At 39.5% G+C, this 19815-nt stretch overlaps 1 protein-coding gene across 1 annotated transcript in view; it reads left to right on the forward strand.

The window, feature by feature from the left end:
- Positions 1–2330: 2330 nt before the first annotated feature.
- Positions 2331–19815, forward strand: part of fbln2 (fibulin 2) — a 31308-nt gene continuing 13823 nt past the window's right edge. Inside the window, exons 1-5 of the mRNA XM_073468066.1 lie at positions 2331–2379; positions 2569–2670; positions 10550–10684; positions 14254–14391; positions 19380–19523. Of these exons, the coding sequence (XP_073324167.1) occupies positions 2331–2379; positions 2569–2670; positions 10550–10684; positions 14254–14391; positions 19380–19523 (568 nt within the window). The remainder of the gene's footprint in view (positions 2380–2568; positions 2671–10549; positions 10685–14253; positions 14392–19379; positions 19524–19815) is intronic.

A 19815-nucleotide genomic window follows, 5' to 3' on the forward strand; every position in this document is an offset into this window, starting at 1 on the left:
CTGTCTGAAGCAGAGCTGCCTAAAGTGGGGCCTGCGGTCCAAAGCTGGCCAGCCATAGGGTCTGATTTGGCCAGCCGGATGTTTCATGTCAAAAGTTATAATTTGAAAACATTATAACATAAGTCATTGTTTATGCAGTATTATTTGTTTGCTGAAAAAATGCTCTTCAAATGTGTAGGATCCCTATTATTAATCATTTTACACTATCTGAGCATGGCAAAGGAAGATGGTCAATGAAAGAAACTTGGGATTCTAGTACCATTTTGCATCTTAACAAAGCATTACAATAAGTGCTTCTGGTCCATGCCCAATCAAGTATCAGTTTAGACCCTCCAAGCATGGGCATCGCACCCATTAAACATGTACCACAATACCAGGTACCACTTTTTAAAGTGATTAGTTTGAACCCCTGTCCCTCCACTTTTCCTATATTGAAAATTCGTCGGTCTATCCCCTCAGGGCACTTTTCAGAGCGCTGCGTCTTTGCTTCATTAGCTAATAAATCCATTCCGCTTGCTAATTGCGAGAATGCCCAGTTTAATGAAACCCCACACTACATTTTCACTGCTACCTTGCACAGAAGCAGATTGACACACAAACTAATGCATTGTTATGGATCCTTATGATCTTCTCACAAGACACCCTACTCCACCTCTGATTGGTTGGCTTTGTTGGTTGCTTGACTGTAACTGTTAACTCACACACAATAGATCTGGTAATGTCTGTTTTCAGTGCCTCATAAGTTGTAGTTTTGCAGGTAAACACACCGTTTTCTTCGGCCTCTCTTCCAGTCTTCTGCAGGTCCTCTCGGATCACTCATTCTCCAGAGCAGCTCTTCACCTAGTAGTGTCTCTGTAGAGTGGACAGGCAGGCTAGCAGCAGACAAGAGGGAGGGAGATCAGTGGGACCCACGAGTGCCTGCTTGGCTGTCCAGTGTCCACATCCCCCTGGGAGACCTGGTAGTCTAATGTTCATCCAGAGAGAGGGAGGTAGCTCAGTGGGCATCAATGAATTTACTGTTAAATCAGACTTAAAAAGAGACGAGAATTAGTTACCTAACGTGCTTTACCTAACTATATGATCAGAGGCTCTCTGGCATTGATAATGTGTTTTATGATGCACAAGACTATTTCACATTTAATATATAACTATTACTCATTATGCAAATGTATAAAAAGCATCATTGCAACATATTAGTTGATATATTGCAGTCATAACTTCACTTTTTAGTACCTTGCACTTTAATTTGCCACCATTTTTTATTTATTATTCGAGCGATCATTGATCATTGAGTCAATTTACATACTACTACTATTTTAGCTTTTTAATATATTCAAATATATGATCTGGTGCACTTTCTCTCGATGAAATTGTAAAATTTAGGCCCACCAATAATTTTTCTCATGCTACTTTAGCCAGATTGAACTACCTGTTAAAATGCACCAGAATATATAATATGACAAATACACTTTATACAAATAAACAAAAATTTTAGGAGAGAACATTGAAATCTTCGATAAAATTTCCCCACCCACATTTTAAGCCCCTTCTAAGCCCATGCCTCTAAGGAACAAATTTTGGGCACCCCTGGTCCAAAGGTAGCTGGGAGCAGGGATCTGGGTTTTCCTTTATACATTATTGTAGGAATATGAAACATGATTTGTAGAGTTTGCGCTCCAATTTGCACTTCCTGCTGTGAGACTCATCTTTGTGGATTCCTCTCTTTACTAAGGTTGTTTGGTACAGCTTTATGTGTAATGGGTGACAAGTTTTATGGTGAAGTCTACAAGCAGTGGCTGGTGTCTCCAGCCGAGAGCCCAGTAGGCCGGATACATCTGTTGAACACATCACCCCTGCTTAAACAAAGCTGAAAGGTTGAGCTGAGAGGGGCTAACATTTGGTGTTCAAGTGCCATCTGACTGAGCTGAGGCGAATAACTCCCTTAGTAGTGAAAACTGGGACAGTTGACTATCTGCATGCCTGTGATGAACTGTTCAGTCATAATTGATCTGCTGTGTTTATGTTGCTGCAGCCTCATGAGCTGAATCCTGATCAAGTTGGAGGAGATCAGCAGTGCAAACCCTCAAGCTGCTCGAGTCTATACCCCAGGCTCTAACAAAAGCCCTGCTCCTTCAAAGTGTCTCTGATTGTTGGTTATAAGAGTCTCATGATCAATGTATCGAGCGGCCTTCCAACACTTCACCACCACAGAGCTTAAGTAGTGAATGTGTTGGTGGTTGTGGGGAAACAGTTCCTGGTCCATGCCTTCTTTTGTGACAGGGCTATTGAGCTGTTAAATAGAGAGAATTGATTCTGTTGTGTTAAAAGTGATGGCTCATGAGAGGCTCCTGCCTTCCGGGAGGGATGATCAGTGTGAGGGTATGAAGGTGGGGTCCACAGGATCCTCGGGGAGCATGACAACTGGGCAATGAAATAGCAGGACAGCAGAGAATCAACACAAGGATGAGGAATTTAAGATATTATGAGTAATTGACTGTTCTGGAGGTGTAGCTGTGTGGAGTCCTGAGATGATTGTGATCATACTGCTCATATTTTTGTCTCTTGCAGAAAATGGTCCTTGCAGTCAGCAGTGTACAACAGTGGCAGGCAGCGCCCGCTGTTCCTGCTTCCCAGGGTTCTCACTGATGACAGATGGACACATGTGTGAAGGTAAAAGCTGCCACTCCTTCTTGATGTGGTACTGTTGGCAGTAATTGGAGCGATTCACAATGCTTGTATGTATCCCTTAAGCTGTCTCCCTCAAGCAGGATTTGCACAAGGTTACAAACAACCCAACACAATCAACAATAGCACTCACTGCCATATAAATGAACAACAACAAACACATACAGCCTTGACAACAGAACAAAAGTGCATTGGAGCAGTTTGTCCAGAGACCGGGACACTTTTTAATTGAATGCAGTCACTCATGAAGGAGGAAAATGCAGGTCTTGTGATACTAAACAATACATCGACTGATTGGGCTCCCATTTCCTGGTGGTGAAGGCTGTTGCCTTGAGCATTAGTCAACCATAGCCAATTACTCAGTGGCAGCTATAGCTGCAAAAACAAATACTACACATAGTATCTGCTTCCTTAGCTACCTTCTTTCATAAAGCTCTGTGTGATAGCTTTACACAGCAGTGACACCTATAACAGGGGAAGGTCAGAACTCACAACTGCAGTTTGTTGCAGGTTAAATGACAATAATAAATTGTGTGCTGCCTGGGACTTGCAAATGTGTGAAGAAATGCAACGTAACACAATTGATTGTATCATATCTTCTTATTATAAACCAAAAACATATTTCCTATACAGATATATTCAAGTACTGTTCTCAGACCACATAAACTTTTGATAGTTTCCGCCTTCCCTACTATGTGTGAAGCTCTCAAGCTGGTTTGTTCCCACTAAAGACATAAATCATGGGTCACAAATACTGTATATTGCTTCATTTAAAAAAAAAAGGACAACATATTGTCCTTAAACAGCTGGGAACTGTAGGTTTTTCACAAATTTAACTAAAACATGAAAAAACAGTGTATTTATTGAGGACTATTTTCTGCTGCAGATTAATACACATTGAGTTCAATAGTATTGCTGGCAGTAGGACAGACTGTAGTTTATTCTGATCCTGCATACACTGTTTTAGGGCTTTCACAATATCAGATTTTCACTAGACGATTATCGTGGCCAGACGGATTCAATATTATCGTGATATGTATGGAAATTCTGGGAAGTGGAGAGAGAATGTATGAAAGAGGCTCTGGACCAGATGCAGGATCAACAGAGGCACCAGCTGGGTTCCCCTACGCAGGAACAGCAGAGGCGTCAGCCAGGTCCCCTGATGCATGAACAGCAGAGCAACACCCGCAACCCCCAACACTGGAGCAGCAGAGGCTCTTATAGAAGAGAGAAAAAGCTCTTAATAGCAGACAGTCAGGCACAGTTAGTAACTAGTTGGTGGACCAACACATTCTCATCTCGAAAAAACTGAATAGGTCGATTGCCAGTGACTACCAAAATGACATAAAGTACCATTTACAAAACAAAATGATGGTTGCTGCGTACCAGCAACAAGCTTACAGGACCTTGATTTTACACTGGTAAAATTTAAGTTAAATTATGAGCGTGATGTCACTTTTCTACATTAGTAGGTTAAAATTTCCCAATATTTACTTTTAGCTTCACACTGGACATGAACAGCGGTCTCCTGGATGAAAGTCCTGTGCTTGTTTAACCTGACCATCCACTGAGACGTCTTGCTTATGTAGACTATCGCTCTTTATAGTACTTCACCTAACTTCCTCCTTTGCTGCTGTAATAATCACTATGGCCACTAGAGGTCACTGCCTAACAAGAAATTTCAATGTGGTATGTAATAGGCTGCCTTCACAGTTGACCTATATGGTAGTTTTTCTGATGGGGATTGGCTGGGTGACCATAGTGGAGCAAAAGAGACAGATATTTGTGTCTATGTATGTGGAGACTAAAACCAAGCTTAGCGAGAGCACGTCTTGGACCTACATTCTTCAAGTGGCCAAAACATGGCTCCTAATTAATGCAAATGTAACTCAATAATTGAAAGGTAAATAACTTAAGGGTTGTATCAGCATGTTAAAAACTTATGAAATAACTATGAAATAACTATATTAATAGTAATAATAGTTACTAACGTGCTCCTCAGAGGATTTTGAATATCCAACCAGAAATACCACAAATGGCCAGTGGGTGGCAATGGTACACCATATACAGATGTAGTTTGGTTTGATCTCATCCATCAGAATTTCTTTGAGAAATATCATGAAGATAGTTTCAGTATGAATCTGAATTCTAATGTTTTGCTGTGGAAAAGTTGGGAATGAAACAACACCTGCCTGAAACTTGCTTACACAGTGTTTACTGTAGTATTTTTTTATGTATATGGTGATAATATACTCAGATGGCACTTTATTAAGTACATTTAACTAAAACCAATGAAGTCTAATAAACCGTCCTTCCTTCATAAAGGTCTGTTCACTTTTTGCTGTCGAATTTAATTGCATAATACTGAGTTGTTTCTGGTCTCTTTAGACTGCTTTCATTGATATAAATTATTGATTGATAGAACATATTACTGCTATTTAAGATATCATTGATCCAAAGAGGCAACTCTGAAAGTTAGTGTAGTTAATTCAATTCAATATGAAAATGGAATTCAATATGCACCAGCTCGTTGTGTTGTTTTGTACAAATACCATCTTATACCACGTGTACTCTTGAGTGTATAAGATGTAGGAAGGGTAGAAAGTGAAGCATAGACGCACTACAAGTGCAGTCCTCGCTAAATTCATTTTATCTGTCAGTCAGCAGATGGGATAATACTTCTAAATGCATGAGCACTACATAAGAGTTAGTGTTTTGCCTCCTATCACTCCATTGAGTGAGGGGATTTCGCTCCAAAACTGTTCCCACATGTGAAGCTGTGGGTGGGCAACTGTCTGTTTGGTATGGAATGAACCAAGGTGAACAGCACGACAAGATGAGGGTCGGGGATTTGATGGAGATGTCAGCAGACTTTGAAATACACTTGAGGACAGGTTGTTGTGGATATGTCAACCTGACCGTGAAACCAAAGTAAAGCTTTAACACCTACGATGATTGCATAGAGTAATCTGACATTTGTTTTGCAAACCTAAGCACTTCTATCCGAAATCCAGATGTGATTAATCCAATATCATGACTGTCTGATTCACAGGTTTACAGGCTTAATAAAGCTGCTCCTCTCTCTCTGGGGTTTTTAACTGCACATAAATGTGAATGTAAGATTTAAACAAACAGTTGTTCCCATTGTAATTTGTGTGTGAGTAAGAAAGGATCCAGCACAGGGTGGCTCTATACACAACCTGAATAGTAAATGTGTGGGGCAGACAGTTAATCAGTGCTCCAGCATTATTTCTGCTTACCGTCAGGCTGTGAATTCATATTCTAAGTTTCCCAGGCACACACACAAGAACAGACACACACACACACACGCACACACACACAGCCCACTGACAATCCACATTCATACCATACATCATAGTGGTTTATAGCTTTAACAGATGTGGTTGCCGCCGTCACCTATTTATGAAAATTAACTCTGAGGACCAAACTGTTTGTTTGGCATTCCTCAAAAAAGGAATATATATTCCTATATGAATATTTATCTCATGATAAATAACTATATAGAGAGAGTAATGTATTTAATGTGTTAGGATATCTTTTAAGAAGTCAATACAGGTGCATATAATAATATCCCCCTCACAAACACACACACACAGACACTCATGTACATACGAGAGACAGGCACTCCCTGTCTCCCCTAATGTGCTCTCCTCAAAGATGCAGCGCAGGGCAACATCTGACCTGCATCAGCCATGAACTGTTCTGGCTGATCCATCTCCAATGAAAGTGGTTGTTTTCTGACGATAGACAATGATAGTTGCCTAGCAACCAAATGCATCTCCCAGTGTGCAAAAAAGTATCAGTTACACTGCGGCAAAATCTGTGTAGTCAATATGACCGCCTGTGGCCAAAATAGGTAAAAATAATAACATTTTCTTTGCCTTTTGTGCAATTCATATAAAAAAGATTTTTAAATGAAACTTTTAGGAACAGTCAGGCACCAGCAGCATGGTCATTTTTAATTCAACAAAGTTACAGCACATATAAGTTTGAAAAAGGTTAAAAAGACCATCATGGCTGTTCTAGTGTTAATAAAAGTAAAATTAAATAAAAGGCAAATTGGAGACAATGAAACTGATAAAAAAAAAAAAAAAAGGGGCTACAGTTGGCGCAAACCTTAGCTCCAGGGGAAACTGATTCCAGTGGTGGGCTGCATTATGGCTACAAGTCATTACACCATGTTTGGTTTTAACTGTGGGTACCACATGCTGACCAGTCCCTGAAGGTCTAAGAGACCTGCCTGGCTTGTACTGAGTAAACATATCTGCAGTAGACTGTATTTTGGGCCCAGAATATTGAACAACTTACAATATGAACTTCTTTGTGCTATATCGTAGGCAACTGGACGTGTTTTTGTTTCTTGAAGACGTTCAACTAGCCAACCCTCCTGTCTCAAACCAAATATGCAATTAAGCCAAGGCTGACTTCATCCACCTCAGCTTGAACTTTTAAAAAAACCTCATTGCAGGTTCCAGTGTGAAAGAACAAGAGGGTGTGTGTTTGCTTCTGTGCCTAATGGTACTGCATCTCAGACACCTCCCGGTGCACAGCCTCCTCTGGGGCCCAAAAAAGGCCTTGAAATGTATGTACACCACTTTCTAAGCATAAAAAATACTTGACGTGGAAATGTGTGTAAATTTACGGAAATGTTGACCCATGCGGTCGTACATTTTAAAGGCAAGGAGAATTGGCGACAGTGATGGTGAGGTGGTGAATAGAAGCCAGATGCTCCACATTAAATGTAAAAGACATTATTCTACACATAATGATGCATCTCACACTTGATTTCACTTAAAATCAAATGTTATTAATGATAATGTTATCATAAACATTCAAACCAGCAGTTTGTTTATACTTGCGCTACACTTCCAATTGTAAAAGATAAAAGCCGACTTAAATCTTAAATCAGTACTTAACCTGCACTGTCTCACATCACATTCACCACCCCCAGAGCGCAGGACTGGATTGATTGGTGGCTAACTGTTGCTAATTGTTGAAGAAATCCAAGATTACATCAAACAGGATTAAAGAATGAATACTGTACATATATATATAACCAAATATGATTTTAATTTTCACACTGAAACAGAGTGGTGGCTGCCACACACCTGGTACAGCTCAACCTCCTGCCCATATGGATTGTATTTATTATCAACGTTACCCTCCATATCCTCATTATGAGCCCTAATCATAATGCAGGCCCAGTTCACCATAGCAGAAGTTAATAAACAAATAGTGTTCTCTTATCAAACTTCAATTTTCAAATGCTGTAAACATATAAATACTGCGGTGCCACTTGCATTGCGTGCCTCATGCTGCATGATGGATGCACGGTCTTTTACAGTCCTCCCACTGCTGAAGGACAACTTGAATTAAATAATTAATTTCATGTGTTTTATAGCCTCCACTTCACCCACAAACACCTTGTTTTTTTTCTGTGTCAGAAAAAAATGTCTTCGTCTGCAGTTGTGACCATGGTTATTGTATTGATCAGTGGCTCATTTGCATGCATTAACATTCACCAGGCACTTTGCATTGACCATTTATGGTAGAATGTAGGTGTGGAGTGGGCGGGATAAGGGGCTGACAAATGTGTGCACATCTCCTAGTTGATATGGGATTTATAAAAGGAAATTGTGCACTGTTGGGCGCCAGGTTTTATAAATCAGAATAACTTTTGGCGTGCGTACATTTCCTCTTGTGTACTTACACAAAGATTTGTGGATTCTCTGCAGAGTTTTATAAATGATGCCTCTGGTCTCTTGATGGAATTCTTCTAAAACTGCTATCTCTTCTCTCTGTTATGTGAGTCCACATTTGTATTTTTCAAAAAATAGAATCTTTGTTTCCACCATGTATTGGATCATTTCACTCCTCACAACTGTGAAATGTGCCTACTCCTGGGGGCCATTCATGGAATGTAGGGACCTTGAGGCAATAGGCACTTTTTCCTTCTATTTTTATTTTTTCCCTTTTCGAATGACGCACTGGAAATAACGCTGTCCACCAGAGTGGAGGGAGAAGGCGACTTTCCCCACCATTAGCAATACACAAAATTTGGAAACAGTCCCGTCCATTGCTAGGCTTGACAGGGAGCAGGGCCCAAAGGACCGGGCAGACTCAGCCCTTGGTGTGGTTTGCCCCTGGAAATATCCTCCTTACAACGAAGACAACAGATGTCTCTCGTTTGGGGAAGAAACCGGGACATTTGCAAAGGAGGGCCCTGAAACAAGCATATGTCACCACTGCGTGTTGAGCATGAATCCTGCAGACTCTCCAGAGTGTTACACAATGTCAAAAGTAGAAATTGTTCATTTTAGTGAGTAAGAAGAATGTGTTTGCTGCAGATCCACAGAGGCTTCATATAATACAATAAACCATGTTGTGTTCTGTGAGAGGCGACGCTTGTTTAGTTTTCAGAGGTAAAAAACCTTACAGGAAATGCGCTGCAGGACGTTCCTCACACACCAGGTAAAAAGTCAGATCAGTGTTTCTCCTCCCCCTGCTCTCTGTTGGAAGTTGTTGGAAGGCATGCAGTTCATTCAAATTCCCTGTAGCAAAAGCTTTGAAAGTCGAGAAAGGCATTTCAGCAAGGGACAGATACGTAGGCAACACAGGACAACATGTTCCCGTTTCTGCCTTTTGTTTTTCAGCCCAGGCTCCGTCATGCAGATTTGTAAAAGCCCCTTTGTCAGGTTCCCTGTGGAATGCGACATATTTTGGGGTGATCTTCACATCTGGATGACTGTCACACTCCTGCACACAAAAACACAGACATACACAATAATCCTAGTCCAATGCTATCAGCGCATCCAGCTAATCAGCCATGTACTGCGATGCATGATAAGGGAATGCAGCAGTTTGATAAAGATGAGCCATAACAGAGCAACGATCCACTGTCTCGGCATGAGCCCATGAGTGTCATAAATCAACAGTGCCTGTTTACTGGCTGCTGTGCTGTCTGACTGATAAAGATTCAAGGGTTTGCAACTGGGTATTTTATTTCATACAAACATGTATAGCAAGCAAAATATCATATAGCTTCTGCCAAGACCTGATATTTTAAATTTTACTTGTATTACCTGTATTTACAAAGCAGTCACTGACCAAAGTTGGTATAATGGCCTGCCAAACAGCTCTCCAGGACACATTCTGTCAGGATAATTTGTCCAGTATCAGTGGGACGAAGAACAATCAAAAACAAAATCATTTTTCTATAGGTTCAATACTACCAATGACCTCTTTCACATTATACAGTACATAGTAATTTGATCCACTGTTGATGTAAAATTATTGGTTAGTGCAGCTTTATTCTTCAAAACCCCTAAAAACAAAACACAGTCTGTCCTTAGTTTGTAAGTGAGTGTTACCAATGTCCTGTGCCACCCTCTGGTCAGCCAACTCAGCTTTGAGGCTAAAGAGCATTTATGATTACATCCAAAGACGCTTGTTTTCTTTCTTATATTAAGAGAAAAAATGTCAACAATGAATGAATTCGAAAACCACTTTCACATAATTTTCACTGCATAAATGTTGCTTTCAGCCAAATTTTAAAGCAAGACTTTAATTCTGAGACTATCATCACAGCTTCCCAGCTAGATATTTTCATGCATGCAAATGCAAAACATTTGACATGCCTCAAACTCTTCAATGTAAAAATGACTTAATTTGTTCATTTCTTTGGTATTTTTTTGCTGACGTCCATCTACTGCTGACTCACTGAGCTTCATCGTGCTGACAATCAGAGAACAATTACATAGAGGTCCTGTTCATCATCGACCTCTGAGAGGCTGCCTCTCCCACTGTCATTTCACACACAGTCTCCCTTGTTCTTCTCCCACAGATGTGGACGAGTGTACCACCAACACCCACAGCTGTCGGCCCAGAGAGCACTGTGTGAACACAGTGGGCTCATTTGTATGTGAGCAGCATGCCACTTGTCCTGCAGGCTACCACCTGAGGAACAGTGTTTGCAAGGGTGAGTTCATTGTTCCTGAAGTATTTCATTAAGGCAATTTACTCAGCAGTCATTTCCAGATCCCCTAAAGCAGTCACTGGAAATGCTGATGATGTCTTGTTTAGATTACAGTAAATTAAAAAAAGTCATGAGATGCAAACTCTGGTCTGCCAGCCTGGCCTCCACACACTTACTTTTCACCTCACCACACTTGCTTCATTGGCGCTGAATCATTGGCACTTAAATCATGCATTGCAGGTGAGTCCATTATGGACATGATACAGTAGCAAGGGATACTTGGCTGCAATACATCCAGCTAAGGCCAAAGAACTCATTCAAAGTTAGGTGCAGCTCTAATGTTGTGAGGTTCTAAACATTACTTTAAGTGTATTTCTACTTGGCTGAGGATCATGTTTGTGTTAGAGTGTGTCCAACACCCCTGGCTCAAACTGAGGCTCTGCGTAATATATGCTCATGCATGCACACACTATTAGGCTATTCTGGTCGTGAAGTTTGGCATCACACACCCTCTATTGCGCTTCTAATTGTACCACCGAAAACAAGAATAATTTCTCCTTAAAGGGCCCCTATAGAGCACCCACATAGGACTGCAGGGTAGTACATCATAGTGTGAAGGTTATTGGAGTGTCCTAGCATTATCGATGGCAGTCAGTTGTTTACAAAGAGGCTCTTTAACAGGAACAGGATATATTTAGTCAGCTCAGAGTCACCTTCACTAGCTGTTTAGATGAATACAATCAACATCACTGACAGAAAAATCTACATAAATAATCAGAGTAATGTGTTGAAACCAGTCAGAGAGGTATATGGATTATTTACAATAATTTTCATTCTGAGATTCCTACCATAGACTGGTTAGTGGCCTGGCTGCATATCAGGGCGGACATTCAGCATTTTCACAATTATCAGTATCTGTGTTTTTTTGTGTGTCCGATTGCTGATAAAATAAATTCACTTGAAAGTGCAATACTAACTCAATTAAATCACTGTTTCTGTTTCATCACGTTAATTTAAGTTGAACCAAACCTTAAAACTTTCTTAAAATTAAGAAAAATTTAAAGCAACATTATATAACATGTTTACCTTAAAATAACAGCTTTAAAATCATTTTGATGGTAAAGTGTCTTGAAATAGGGTAAATGGTGTCTGTCACAGCCACTCTGCACCCCTATAACTTGTTTCTGCACTATGTAACATCAGTGAGAGCCTAGCATCATAGCTTAACATACATACACATGTTTACAGTTTTCAACACATAGCATATTTTATGGCGTAATGATTTTTGTTTGTAGTTAACACCTACATTACGTCTGACAAATTGTGACAGACCTGAGATTGTATTTACAACACTGGTTTTGCACCAAGAAACTGTGGGGGGCGTCAAATCGCCAATGTCATAATAATGTTTCTTTAATTTAAACCTTTCTTTAAACCTCAGTTTACTTTTTACACTAAACCTAGATTATATTAAATTATGTTGCACCAAAACTTTCAACTAAACAGTATTCATTTTATTTACTTTAAATTTACACTAGAGGAGGTTTAACCTTTTAAAAATGGCTGTCTTTTAGAGTGGATCGAACAAAATAAATTCCTCAAAAAATTGGACAGACTCAACCCAACTGAGTTTGAAGATGCTGCTGAATTTCTGTTGAGATAGCGGTTCAGCAAGGAAAATGTTATGGAGCTAATACGCATACTCCATACACATGTGCTAGCTTGGCTTGACTCATATTGACTCGGCATATCAGCCCAGTAAGGCAGGGATTTGTGTCTCTATTACAGTACAACAAGGCTACATGCTTGTGTGTTTTGAAGTAATGACACGCTTGTCTTACTCTAGATGTTAAAAAGTTGTAAGTAAGTAAAAGTTAATTTTATGTAGCAACGGGCCTAGCCATGGCTGTGGATAACGGTCAGTCTAGTGGCTGTAAATATTCTTCCTCCCTACAGTAGCCTATGATTAAAGAATCCGCGCTAACAAAGCACTGTTAATTTGGTCCACTTATTCGGCAAACACACATTTAATTTGTTATAAATTCTTGACAATAAAAGTCCCCTGTCATTTTGTTATTTAAAAGCTTTAATTTTATTTTTGTACACCCATGACTGCCCTTCCAGACATAAAGAGAACTCTTTTGTGAAGTATGTGGACGACAGCACCATCATTGGGCGCATTGTAAATAAAGATGAGAGTTCATAGGGGGAGGAAATCAACAATCTTGCCGAGTGGTGCACAGAAAACAATCTACTGCTCAACATCAGCAAAACCAAAAACTTGATTGTTGATTTTAGAAAAAAGGAGGCAAAGACACACACCCCTGTCTAGCATGTACATTTATTTTAAGTTGGGTAGCATCTTAATGTTGATTGATCTTTGTTTCATTTTGTTTTACATCACTAAACTTGGTTTTACACATATTTATTTTGAACTGTGCAACAGAGCTGTGCTTAATTTTAAATCTGGAATTTACTCATTCTAAACCTAGTTTGACTTAACTTTGTCTGGAGTCACCACTCAGTGTCCCACCCACAACACTAACTGATTGGTTACATGTCACAGTTATTATAATTCAGAACTGAATCATCAAAATCTTCAAAGTGACAAGTAACAAAATCTCTAGAAAGGAAAAACATGTGGAGGAGTAGCAGAAGTAGCAGAAAATGGAAATACTGAAATAAAGTACCTCAAAATTGTAAGGTAAGTACTTAAATAAACTATACCATTATATGCCAGCACTGGCTTTTATACATTATGACACCAAGATTTGTAATTAAGATTTGTATATTAAAAATAACACATTCTTGATCCCCAGTGGTCATGACTTCATTAAGATTCATGCTAATGTATTTTTTGGCCCCAGTGTTGATATTTTTGTTTGAACAGATGCATAGCGTGGCAAGATAATCAGTCAGAGAGGCAGCATCCCACCACCGCTACAGCACTTTTAAGCTCTGTGACTTATATCATGAGCACTTGGCACCAGGGAGAACTAAACAATATAGCTAGATAATGAAGGTAATATTTAGTCGACCAATCCAACAGGGGAAACACTAATTAGCTGCATGAAAGAAAGGAGATATCTCTGCTTTGACGTCGTTCATGTCTCCCTCTGATGATTATTGGTCGAGGAAAACCCAAATTAAGACCTTCTGCTCATGTGCCACAGGACCCATATAATGTGAACTCCTGAGAAACAGGCTTGCAGCACAAAAAAAACAAATCTTTCATTTACACTCTTGTCCATGGCTCCTGAGATTCAATTCATTTAAGAACTTTTGTCCAACTTCTGTTAACTGAGAGTCGGACCAAATTATATTTTTATGGGAGGAGAATTCTTCTTCAAGTTAAACACTGACACAGTGAAAGTTTGAATTTCTGGGACGCTGCATGTTTTTTTTTTTTCTGTGCTTGAGTCACAGTGCCACCTACTGTGATGTTAACGTGCTGAAAGCTCAGCCTGAAGCTCAGAGAGTTTACCGCACATTTAAACTCTTTACAATATAAAGTGTGGATTATTTTGTCAAGATGCCTCATTTAATCTATGTTTCTCTGTTCTTTTTTCCAGACATTGATGAATGTGTCCTGCAAACCCATAACTGTGAAATGGGCTTTGTGTGTGAGAACACAGCGGGCTCTTTCCTATGTAATCCCAAGCAAAAATGTATCAGCGGCTTCACACAGGACTCCCATGGCAACTGTATCGGTGAGAGACTGTCGATGCTGCTCTCTGCTGGCTAATGAAAGCTTACAACACATGACCATTAAATAACCAATAGAGAGTCAAGCCAAATCAAACAGCTTCAGTGCTCCTTGTCCTGCTACAACTGACACTATGAGAGCGGTAGGTGTAAAGCAAAAAGATAAAGTTGTGCGTCGGACAGCTGAACAATGAACTAAAACTCACTATAAAGCTTTGTAAAGCCAAAGGGAGAACAGATTGAGCACTGATAATTCTCTGTAGGTTCTTCACACCAGATACACCTTTCACATTTGATAGATAACTATTAAATAGCTGTCCAATGTAAAACTTATTCACTTATTCTAAAAAATATTGATTATATCACTAGTTCAATTACAGAAGCCCTGAGGGACAAGTGAAGGATTTTTTTTTTTTCTGGTGACCCATTTTCAAAGTCTGTGAGTTGTTTTATCTCCTGAAATTATGACTTGAGAACTGATGACAAAAAACAATTTTGTCAGGATAATCTTTTTAAGTTGCTTCTTTATTTTTCCATATGTGAAAACGTGAAAAAAAAGAATTTCAGAGGTAAAACATTTTTTTTTTTCATGTCAGAAACTTATGGATCCCCCTTTTAGGAAAAGTGAGATTTTTCAATACTACTTTTGCTTTCCCTCACAATGTGTTTTGCGTTACCTTGCAACACCGTTGTGTTCCAGAGCAATACTTTTTTCCTTCCGTTCATGTGAGGCTCATTTTGTGTTTGTTTTTGTAATACTCATATTGACCACAAGAGGCTGAAGTGCACCTCTACCCCATGTTCTAAGTAGGACTAAAAGCATTCATGTTTTCTTCCAGGGGAGTTTTAATTTCTCCATGCTCACTAAACACAAGATACATCTATTGTGTGTTAGCAGGTTATACAACATCACTGTCATGTATTTCTTTTGGTGAGAAAAGTGTTATAATTGGTGCAAATCTGTCGACAGTGTCACGGTGGAATATTGTGTATTATCAGAGTCAGATCAAGTCACTAATATTAAATGCTTATGCTTATAATGGTTACTGTCAGTTGCTGCAGTTAGAGTACAGTTCTTTTGTGTTTTCTTATGTTTTATGTTCAAAATGCCATTACAACACCAACAGTAGTAGTTAGTAGTAGTTAGCAGGGTGCTCCAGCAGGGGGAGCATTCGACTGTTGCACAGCGACAGCTGCATTGTGGGAAAAACATGAATTTATCCTTTCAGTCATTATACACATGATCTGAGGAAAGTTTGGTCCCTGCATCTTTGATTCAGACAGTCTCCTGTCCATGTGAGTTCCTCATGCTAAGGGTTAATGCTCAACGCTCAAATATGCTGGGATGTTTTGGGTCTTACTTTATAACACCCCATGTACACACAGCTGATCAGGTTAGAATTTCTCCCCAACAGTGTGACAACTTGCCCTCTGTGAAACAAGACAGCACCTTTCAGAGCCATAGCTGCTGTTGCTTAAGCTTTCTTTATGTACTTAAACCTGAAACAACTGTGTAATGGGTAAGGAGGGAAAGGAGGCAAAAGTGACAAACCCATAGACATTTGTCATCCTATTCTGCAGTTTCTCTCAGTTCTACAGGGCAGGACTAACCCACAGTGTGGTTCTGGCAAAACATTGTGATTAATCAAATTACCACAAAGTAATTGTGTAGTGAAGGTATTGGTAATGGCCAACAGTGTGCATTGAGGCATCCTCAGGGTTTGATGCCTCGGGGCACTTTGCCCAGTTGGTAATCTAGCCTTAGCACTATGAAAAAATGTGGCATATTTTTGCTAATTTCTTTAGTTTAATATCTTCCCTTAATCTCTTTATACAGTTATTTCCAGCAAGAAAGAAGGAAAGAAAGAAAGAAATACCAGCTGTACTCTACCTGAACACCAAACAGCAGACAAAGAAAGTTAGTGACTAGCTAGTAAACATACTGTAGGTGAGATTTAGAGGCTAAAGAGCCGGATATTTTCCTCAGGAGATGATGGATTTAAAGCCATCAGATGGTCAGAAACACATCTCAAAATGAGTGTTAATGTTACTCTGTGTCTGCTGTAGGTGTAGAAAACAGTTGTTTGCTAACATCTTCATCTTGATAGGTTAAAAGGTTTATTTGTTAGTTATTTTACAACACCAGGGTTGTAGAATGAAACTGAGTTCAAATCCCTTTATGCTAAATAAGAGAAAAAAAATAAAACAAACAAAAAAACAACCAAAGCAACTTCATTTAGTGATTTCAGTTAGATGATGCATTCTCAACGTATTGTGGATAACCTTTAGACCCCCAAGTGGCCAAAATCAGTTCAACTTTGAAGTGGTACTGATCTTTTTTGAGATGCCATGGCCCTGTTAAGTTTGTATGGCTAATGTTTTAGTAATAGTTGCAGCTTCATTAGAATTGTCATGTTTCAGTCATCCGGACTACTGCAAGTCCAATACTGCGTTTATTTGCTCTGGGCAGCATGAATGGTGCGTGACTTGAAAACATTGAACTCAAGCGTGGTGTCCCAAAACCCTGTTGGCATTGACATTCACACAGACGTCATGACATTAACATCTCTGATGTCCGAAATTCATGAACAGCTTTGGAGGAGAGGATAATAATCACAAATCGTGGCCATTTGCAGACACCCAGAGCTGTGCTATTGCATGTCTACTCTTACCAGAACAGGACAAAAAATGAGCTGGTCTGCAGGAAAGTGAGTGAGTTATAGAAGTTATAGAAATATGTCAGCACAGCATAGCCCTGATCGATCCGAACTCCATTCAGAGAAAAAGCATTTCAAAGGTATTTGCTTGTGTAGCCAACAGACCTGACGAAGCATTAATTCAGGCTTTTTACAAGCACATTATGATGTTGTTTTTTGGCGTCCTTTTGATCCATTTATTGCAGTGCGATCACAGCAAAATTGCTCTGGTAAAACAGATTATTTCAGTCTATGTCTACTTGCTGGTCACAGTTACTATTTATTGATTTTAACATACCTATTAAGAAACTGCCAGTCACCAGAGACAGATGGACAGGTGCTTGAGACAGTGAAATTTGCGCCTGTAACGTGAGGTGAATATTTTCTTCGCGTTTGTCTGATTGACCATTAAGCTGCATTGCAGGAAACCTGTCTTCATCCCTTCAGTCATTATACACTTGATCTGAGGAAAGTTTGTGTCCCTGTATCATTTATTCAAACACCCTTTTTTCCACCAACTCTCAAGATATAAACACAGGAGAGAAAACAACTGAGATCAGACAGATAAAAAAAATGTCATCACTTGCCCCTCAGGGCCTCTGTATTCAGTGCACCCTGATCTGTTAAATACACTGCCAGTAGATGGTTAGCTTAGCTTAGTATAAAGACTGTTGGCAAATGAAACAAAAACTGTTGTTAAAAACAAGTTTTATTTGGGGTTATGTGCTGGACTATTTCTTGGCTGGGTGCTGTGATTTATAGAGCTCAACATTAAGGTTCTAGAAATTAAAATCCCATATTCTGAATCGAGGATGTTGATTATGAGCCACATGGCGTAACAATCCAAGACTTACCACAAGGTATGAGATTGTGAAACAACGGTATATGCTCCTGTAAAATCCAACCTTGTTTGAAGAAAACAAATTTTATTCACAATGTCATGACTTTCATGGTCATGCGTTAACAGCACTACACTACCAACAATCCTAAAGTGTAACAGGGACGTCTCTGATTGGTGGAGCACGCTGTTAATGCATGACCATGAAAGTCATGTGGGCTAGTGAGGTATCTGATCATTTAGCACAGAGCGACCATGATTTCCCTTTTTGACATGCTTTTTTTTTTTAGATAAGGATAAATGTCCAAAGGGTTGAAAATCCAACACATCCTCATGTCAAAATTACTGTAAAGGTTCATTGCCAGCAACACCCAAAACTACATATATCACCGTTCCCAAAACAACTTCACGGCTGTAATGTGCTAGTGACAGGCTTCGTTGTACAGTAACAGTTTGGTGAGGTTTAGACACAAGAAACCTTGTCTAAAGAAACCTTGTCTAAAGAAACCTTGTCTAAACAAGAATCGTAAATATTGGTCGTAGTAAGCTGCTTTCATTGTCGACCTTTGTAGGACGGGCTGGAAAAATCACTACAAGTCAGGACATGTAATATTGTCTGTGGGTTGACAGTCGTTGGAAATGAATCATTCACAATGGTTTATGGGATGAGTAGTTTGCTGCGAATCAGAACCAATCATGCATTTTAGATAAATGTGATGAATACACATGAAATAACATCATGAAAAACGACAATTAGGAGTCTCTCTGTTGGTCGCCTGGTAAACTCACGATGACAAGATCGGCAAAGAAATAGTCCAAATAACCCACAATGAAACCACATTTTGTCATTTTAACACCTTTTAATATGGATGAAATAAAAATATACTGCTTATCTTTAAATTGCTTGCAATTAGTTTAGCAGTGTTATGGAAACATCATCATATCCTATATCATATACTTCCTTTAGCTTTTTCCAAATGTATACTTGTGTGTGTTGGAAATATTTAATATGATTGCTCAAAATCTGCGACTTCTGCAACTGCTATTCAAGCACTTTGTGGTATTTTTGTGACTTTGTTGGTTGCTTCAAGGTGCTTACTGCCACATTAAATCTATAGTATTAAATCTACCATCCACTACCTGCTTCACCAACAATGCTCCCCATCTATTGGATCCACTATATATTAGGAAGACATTAATACTGCTAACAAGTAAATTTGCAACTACATAAGTGTTGTGTTTAAATGACTGGGAGGAAGGAGCCATACAGTAGGTTGGTCTGTCAATCAGGATTAAACCTCCTCACGATCATTCTCCTGTTGAACTGTCATTGTCTCAGCTGTGTTGAGGCTTAATTCTTTCTGTGTGTGTGTGTGTGTGTGTGTGTGTGTGTGTGTGTGTGTGTGTGTGTGTGTGTGTGTGTGTGTGTGTGTGGGTGTGCGTTTGTGTGCTTCTGCAGACATAAATGAATGCAGCAGCCTGAATGAGCCGTGCAGCTCAGGTTTCAACTGTATCAACACAGTGGGGTCCTACACTTGCCAGAAGAAAGTCGTCATGTGTAGCCACGGCTACCACGCCAGCCCTGATGGATCAAAGTGTGTCGGTGAGATCTGCCTCTTTAACAACAGCATGGGCAGAGGAGGCTGAAATCCATAAAAAACATACACTTTGTTTTGACTAAGACAGCAGTGCTCAAATGCAACGTTACAAAATGCCATAATAGGGAACAGTCAGCCTCAGTGTCAGCTAGTTAAGGTCAGTTATATCGAGACCAAATCATACTGAAATAAAATAGATAAATGAACATTATAAAATGACTTATTATTGGGGCAAAGGCCAACAGGAGGGAGACAGTTTTGTAATCGGTTGTCGCTTTGGTCTGAATGAGCAAACAG

Source organism: Pagrus major, chromosome 6, assembly GCF_040436345.1.
Source record: "Pagrus major chromosome 6, Pma_NU_1.0".
Classification (NCBI taxonomy): domain Eukaryota; kingdom Metazoa; phylum Chordata; class Actinopteri; order Spariformes; family Sparidae; genus Pagrus; species Pagrus major.